This window comes from Tupaia chinensis, unplaced genomic scaffold (assembly GCF_000334495.1).
Source record: "Tupaia chinensis unplaced genomic scaffold, TupChi_1.0 Scaffold000183_1, whole genome shotgun sequence".
In the NCBI taxonomy this organism is placed as follows: Eukaryota; Metazoa; Chordata; class Mammalia; order Scandentia; family Tupaiidae; genus Tupaia; species Tupaia belangeri.
The window spans coordinates 105,651-113,129 of NW_006159658.1; the positions used below are offsets into that span (position 1 = coordinate 105,651).

Consider the following 7,479-nt stretch of genomic DNA (forward strand, 5'->3'; position numbering starts at 1 on the left):
GGAATTGCTCAAGAAAAGTCCAACAGCGTGCCAGATGTCCCACGTTGTCACCTTCGGCATTTTATCTCATGTGGCCCTAAGAGAATTGCCTACCTAATGAATTACCTCGCCTTGTAGTAAATAGAGGGTGAATGGACATGTTTGCTTCTTCCTTTTGTTCTATACATTCCTGAATCATTCTTTTTATTTATTTTTATAAGAATTCTTTCGGGCCAGCAGGCGGCGTGGTGGTTCAGGTGCTGGACACTCCCACATGGCTGACCGTGGTTCGTGTCCAGGATCTGGTGGCTTGCTTTCTCACTTTCCTTCTCTCTGTGTGTCTTCCTCTTTGGTCAAATTAAAATAAATGAATAAATAAATTAAATTAAATTAATAATTCTTTAAAAAAAGAATTCTTTCTTTCTTTCTTCCTTTCTGTCTTTAGAGAAAGATTTTTGCTATAGGGCGTATGTGCTTGTACACAGAGAAACAGACAGACAGAAACTGAGAAATCGCCGCCCAAGGGGGATGGCCATGCTGCAATTCCTTCTCTATTCTCTCAGGATTCTGGGCACACACGTACACGAGCCCAGTGTGTATTAAGCTGCCAGATCCAGAACTTGAATCACGTCTGACTACATGGGAGTCCAGCAACATAACCATTACTCCGTCTGCTGGTCCCAAGAATTATTTATTTCACTTTATTTATTACTATTATTACTTTCCAATCTGGTAAGAACACGTGCACTTACCACAAAAAGAGGGAAAGTGAGAAAGTAAGTCACCAAGTCTGGGACTCGAAGCACAGTCGGCCATGTGAAAATTTAGTGCCTCAACCACCATGCCCCTGCTGACCCCACATCCCTATTAAAAAAAAAAAAAAAAAAAATTTTTTTTTTCTTCCTTTTTTTTTTTTTTTTTTTTTTTTTTTTAAATTTGACCAGAGAGAGAGAGATAGAGAAAGGGAAAGCGAGAAAGCAAGCGGCGCCAGGTCCGGTATTGAACTGTGGTTCAGCACCTTAACCACTACACCACTTGCCACTCCCATCCCTCCACAGTCATTCTGAATATTTGCACTGCAAAGCCATCTGGCCTGGTCCTGATGATCAGGTCTTGGAGGTGCAACAATTCTTTTAAAATGGCAGCAAGTGTAACCGTCTCTCAGGAATGTCCAAGACGCGTAGATAAGAAAACTGTGAGCTAGTCACCCTCGCTCCTTCCTAGGCAGACAGGGCCAGGATTTCACTCCCCCATTTCCGCACGTGTTCTACAACCCAGCCTCACCTTTGCACTCTCCTCCCATCCCCCATTCTCGGTCCTCTGTGCTACTTCTTCCCTTCCTCCCACATAAGTCCTTACCTTGTCATTTACTGGAACAAAGTTGCTGTCCAGAGTGACAATACGAAAGCGCACTAGAAGGGAACAGGCATCATTAGCGAAGAGGTTGGATTTATTTCCCCTCGGAATCTTTCTTCTGACCCCTCTATGTCCTCACACATGAGTCTGCAAAACCTCCTTAGCTTTTACTTTTTTAGAAAACCTAGTCAAAGGGGCCAGCAGGTGGTGTAGTAGTTAAGGCACTGGACTCCCATGTGACTGACCACAGTTCGAGTCCAGGACCCAGCAGCTTGAAATTCACACCAGGCATGTGTGCGTGCATGCCCAAAACCCTGAGAGGAGAATGGAGAAGGGATTGTGGTGCTGCCAACCTCTCTGGGGGATGATTTCTCTCTTTCTGTCTCTCTGTCTCTTCAGCAAGAGCACATGCCCCATAGCAAAAACCTAGAGAGAGAGGCGAAGCCCAAACACAGTTTCCATTCAGAGCTACTGGCTATAAAACCTCAGAACGGAAGGCCCCTCTAAGGAAGAATGAACAAATGCAAATAACGCAAAGCTAAATGCCCCTAATACTTTCTAATCCACCTGCAATTCAAGCAGCTTGTCAGAAAGGCCCAGCAAGCCAGTTCCACTTGCCCCATCCACTCCGGGAGAGACGTGTGCTTTCTTAGACACGCGCACACAGGAGCAGCGGCACCTCCTCTTCCTGCTGGGAACATGGCATGTGTATCTGGTAACACCTCAGCCTTCCAGACTCGCTTTCTTTTCTTTTTTTTGAGAGTTTTTTTTTGCTATAGGGTGCGTACACTCACCAGAAAGATAGAGAGAGAGACATAGAGACAGAAAGCGAGAAATCACCCCCCGGGGGGGATGGCCATGCCGCAATCCCTTCTCCTCCTTTCTCCTCCCTTCTCCTCTCGGGATCTTGGGCACGCACGCACACGCGCCCAGCGTGAGTTTAAGCCACTGGGGTCAGGGAGGCGAACCGCGGTCGACTACATGGGAGTCCAGCGACATAGCCATTACGCTAACTGCTGGTCCCAGACTCACTTTTCTTCTGCGCTCCTTAAGCTCCCACCAAGCCACACACACACCCTGCACCCACGGTACGCAGCTCTCTGTCTCCGCAGTCTCGGCTTACCTTCCTGTCCGGGGGTGTAGACAGGTTTGTCGGTCTGTACAAAAGTGCCAGTCCCTTGCCTCTGGATTAAAACCTTTTTCATCTCCTCAAAGTTGACATTTTTCCCAATTGCTGACACTCGGATTGTGGCCACTTCTGTGCTACCCGCGGGAGGTGGTACCTGTACAAGAGAGGGGCGTTCTGGAGAAGAGAAGGGCACTGGGGGGGCGGAATCGACCGGGCTCAACCCCACAGCGGGAGAGTGAAAGGAAGCACTGAGTTAGAGGGGGAGCCAGGGCAGAGCCACGCAACACGCAACACGTTGCAGAGACGGAAACAGTGTCGTGAGCGGGTAAGGTCAGTAACTAAGAGGGAATCCAAGGTCGAGGGAACGGTGAGGGAGTTACAGCCAGGAGTTGGAGGTAGATTGAAGGGAAATAGATTGAGCGTCTGAGGCAAAAGTACAAGAACAGAAATCACAGTTAAGAACGAGAAAGGAAGGGACGAGCGTGAAGGCCGAGTCTGTGCTTACCGAGAAAGAGAGGCAGTGTAAGTGCCTCTTCTTCATTCCAGAGTGTTCTAGTAACTTCTGGGTCTTGTCTTGGGTCTCCAGAGTAATAGTAAATTTGACATCGCAGTACCCAGGGCTGAGGTCCAAACAAACCTTCTGCGTGGAGGGGAAGTTAAGCTGGGCTGGTAATGTCACCAGGTAGTTGCTATCAGGGGAACACAATCATTATAGAGCAGTCATCGTCGATTCAGTCCGTGAGAAGTGAAGCACTCTCTGAGCACTCGGCATCTAGCAGTGAATAGAACAGACCCGGCCCCAGCCTTTCTGGGCCCTACTTTCTATGAAGGAGAAGCAGACAAGCAACAGATAACTCAGCGCAGGTCCTGAAGCCTCCCTCAGGAGGCCGTCCCTGAGCACCTGTAGCTAGAGACCGGAGGAAGAAGCTAAGTCTGTTACCGAGGGCAGAGTCCAGGGATATTTAACATTCATCTTTGGTGTTAAGCTTCCTTTTGGTGCCTCTGCTTTTCTCTTTGTGTAAAGAATCAATGGACCCAACGGAGAGAAAGAAATGTAAAAAACCCCGAAAGTTACCGCCCCTTCCCCATATGCACTTGCGAGAAAGACAGCAAAGAAGCCAGCTGCTGGAGGTCAGCCCTGGCACCAGCACTTACGGAAGGCCTTCTGCGGTGGCTGGCCATAGGGCCAGCATTCCTAGAAGGAGTGGAGCCCACATCCTCGGGACGGGAACCAGAAGCCTGCTTCCCCGCCGTAGCTTATATCCGACCACCCCCAGGTGGGGTGTGCAGCCATGACTGATCCTCTAGCCAATCACCTCCTGGGGCCTCAGGCTAAGGTGGTAGACCAGGGTAGGGCCATTGCTCACGTCCTCGGGTTCGTGTCTCCCTGGAACATTCATACTGGTTCAGCCAGTCCATGAGACCAGTTCTGGGGGAAAGCCAAAGCCGAGTATTCACAGAGCGAAGCTCTCAGAATGTGCTTTAGGCTCCTCCCTTTTTTCTGCCTGTCCCCATTTGATCTCTTTTCCTCCTTTCATTATCCTGCTAAGGCACACTGTGGGTCACAGGTATGAGGACAGTAGCAACAGGAAAGCAGTAAACCTCTGTCTTGTGGGACATTTAAAAAATTAATACTTCCAGGTCGGCAGGTAGTGTGGTGTTTAGGGTGCTAGATGTCCACATAGCTGACCTTGGTTCAAATCCCGGACCTGGCAGCTCACTTTCCCACTTTCTCTCTCTCTCTCTCTCTGTCTCTCCCTGGTCAAATTTAAAATAATAATGATAGTAATAATAAAACTAAATAAGATAATAATGATAATAATAATAAAACTAAATAAAAAATAATTCTTTACAAAATTTAATGCTGGACCCAGCAGATGGCATAATGGTTACGTGGCTGGACTCCCATGTAGTCAACCGTGGTTCAAGTCCCGGACACAGTGGCTTAAAACTCACACCAGGCATGAGTACATGCATGTCCAAAATCCCAAGAGGAGAATGGAGGAGAGGGGTTGCAGCATGGCCAGCCCACCAGGGGGTGATTTCTCACTTTCTGTCTCTGTCTCTTCAGTAAGTGCATGTGCCCTATCACAAAAATCTCTCTCAAAAATAAATTTAATACTACGAGTATTGTAACTGGATGGAAATAGGAACATGCACAGTTTCAGGGAAAATATAAATTAGATAGCCTTTCTAAGAGTAATTTCACAATACACATTAAGGGACCAGCAGTTAGTGTAATGGCTATGTCGCTGGACTCCCATGTAGTCGACTGCAGTTTAAGTCCAGGACCCGGTGGCTTAAAATTCACGTCGGGTGCATGTGCGTGCGTGCCCAAGATCCTGAGAGGAGAATGGAGGAGAAGGGATTGCGGCGTGGCCATCCCCACTGGGAGGTGATTTCTCTCGCTTTCTATCTCTTTGCGTCTCTCTCTCTCTGGCGAGAGCATGCACCCTATAGCAAAAAAAAAAACACATTAAAAGTCTAAGATTTGCAGGGACCAGCAGTTAGCATAATGGCTATGTTGCCGGACTCCCACATAGTTGACCATGGTTCGCATCCCAGACCCAGTGACTTAAAACTCACGCCAGGTGCGTGTGCATGTGTGCCCAAGATCTCGAGAGGAGAATGGAGGAGAAGGGATTGCAGCGTGGCCATCCCCCCTGGGCGGTGATTTCTCACTTTCTATCTCTATGTCTCTCTCGGTCTGTCTGGCAAGTGCACGCACCCTATAGCAAAAACCTCTAAAAAAAAAAGTCTAAGATTTGCATATTCTGGATATTTCAAAGAATTATTTTTTAATATTTAATTAATTTATTTACTTTTTAAGTTTGCTATAGGGTATGTGGCTCACCAGAGAGAGACAGAGAGAGAGAAGGAAAGTGAAAAAGCAAGCCACCAGGTCTGGGACTGGAACCGCGGTCGACCATGTGGGAGGCCAGTGCCTTAACCACCATACCACTTGCTGGCCCCAGAATTACTTCTTTATTGTTATTATTATAAATAGAGACAGAGACATAGGCACCTCCAAACTGGGTCTTGATGCTACAATCTACCCCAGCTTCAGGCAGCCCCAGACCACGGGTACATGTGCACACTCAGAGAAGTTCCGAGACACCAACCAAAACGCTTTCCATGTGGGTTGGCCTCACAGAGCATCGAGTTACTGCTGTGCCACGTCTGGCAAGATCTGCATATTCTTTGACTCAACAGCTCCTACTCTGAAAATGTATCGTTTTTTTAAGATGTTTTTGCCTTAGGGCACTTGTATTCATCCGAGAAAGACAGGCAGAAAGAGAGGAAGAGAAATCGCCCTCCAGGGCGGATGGCCATGCCACAAATCCTTCTCTTCCATCCTCCTCCAGGGATCTTGAGACACATACACACATGCACCCTGAGTGAATTCCAAGCATCTGGGCCCAGGACTCGAACCACTGTCAACCATGTGGGAGTTCAGCAATGTAACCACTACACCATCTGCTGGCTCCTGGAAATGTATCTTACTGGAGGAGAAAAAAATGCCCATCTGACAAAATGTTCCGACATTGAGATTCTTCAGTGTGCTTTTCTTTTTTTCAGTTTATGTTATTTCTTCCGAGAGAGCAAGAGAAAAAGAGAGAAGCACTCCCACGGGAGTCCTCACGTGCAATCCACCTCCAGCCTCGGCCAGCCTGCACCACGCATGAGCACCCAGGATGCACGGGAAGGCCCCAGGATACACACGGCCCTCCAGTACGGGCCCCGCATCCCGAGCAGGTCACCGCTGCCCACTGCTACGAGCCCCCTCATGTCCTTCCTGCTGGCAAGACTTGGAAGCCACTCAGAATAGCAATTAGTCAGATGTTTTTCTGGACCAATGACCCAAAACCAGACTAAACAAGACAGATTTTAGTAACTGGGGTTGATTAGACATTTAAAACAAGAACCTGAGGAACCAGAACAAAGATGTTATGGCTAGAACTAGAGACGGGCTGCCAGGACTCACTTGCTCAATCTTCCTCTCCCATCTCCTCGTCTCTGTCGGCCTCGTTTTCTCATGCTGCACACGGGTTCTCCTTCCAGTGGTGGGGAAGATGGCTGCTGTGTGTCCCCAGTCCAGACCTGCCCAGCTCTGCAGCTCCAGTCGTGACAATTTTCACCATGTTAAGGAAATTCTCAAAGAAGGACTCTGTTCCTCCTCCTCTCACACGCTTACCTCTGAGTCAGTCCGTAGGGGCAGCTAGTGTGACAGGCAGGCCCTGGGACGTTCTCCAACCCACAGGCCAAATGACAGGCGGCCCCTTAGACTGGAAATTCCTCTAAAAACATGAAGCTGGGGAGTGGAATTTCTCCAAAGAAAGAGGAGTCCCTCACTCTAGGAAGTGGATTGGATAAAGATGCTGGGAAATAAAAATGGAGTCTATTACAATGCACAATACAAATTCAGTTGAAGAAATCATGTTATATAAAACAATAATATGCAACCATTAAAAATGATGTTTTGGGGACCAGCAGATGGCCGAATGGTTATGTTGTTGGGCTCACACGAAGTTGACTGTGGTTCAAGTTCCAGACCTGGTGGCTTAAAATTCACACCAGGTGTGTGTGCGTGTGCGTGTGCCCAAAATCCAGAGAGGAGAAATTCGGAGAAGGGATTGCGGCATGGCCATCCCTCTGGAGGGTGGTTTCTTCGAGGGTGGGTTCTCACTTTCTCTCTCTCTCTCTCTCTCTCTCTCTCTCTCTCTCTCTCTGGTGAGCACACATGCCCTGTAGCAAAAATCTCTCAAAAATAATGATAGTAATAATAATAATGTTTTCATGCTAAGAAATGTTTTGCCATACTAATTGAACTGGAGGAAGGGTGTGATACAAAACAATAGAATTCTGTTTTTGCTTTGGATATAAAAAGCTGGAGAGAATATTGCTCCCTCTCTGGCAACAAGAATAAAGCAAACTGCCAAATCACTTTTTCGAAACACTAATTCTAAGAGCTGGGCTGAGGTTGCAATTCAACGAAGTAGCCTGAAATCCAGAGA

General features: G+C 47.7%; 1 protein-coding gene across 1 annotated transcript in view; it reads right to left on the bottom strand.

Moving 5' to 3' along the window:
* A2ML1 (alpha-2-macroglobulin like 1) overlaps positions 1-3,681 on the bottom strand; it is a 48,083-nt gene extending 44,402 nt beyond the window's left edge. The window contains 4 exon segments of the mRNA XM_006172233.1: positions 1,339-1,391; positions 2,459-2,618; positions 2,970-3,153; positions 3,620-3,681. Of these exon segments, the coding sequence (XP_006172295.1) occupies positions 1,339-1,391; positions 2,459-2,618; positions 2,970-3,153; positions 3,620-3,681 (459 nt within the window).
* Positions 3,682-7,479: the final 3,798 nt, after the last annotated feature.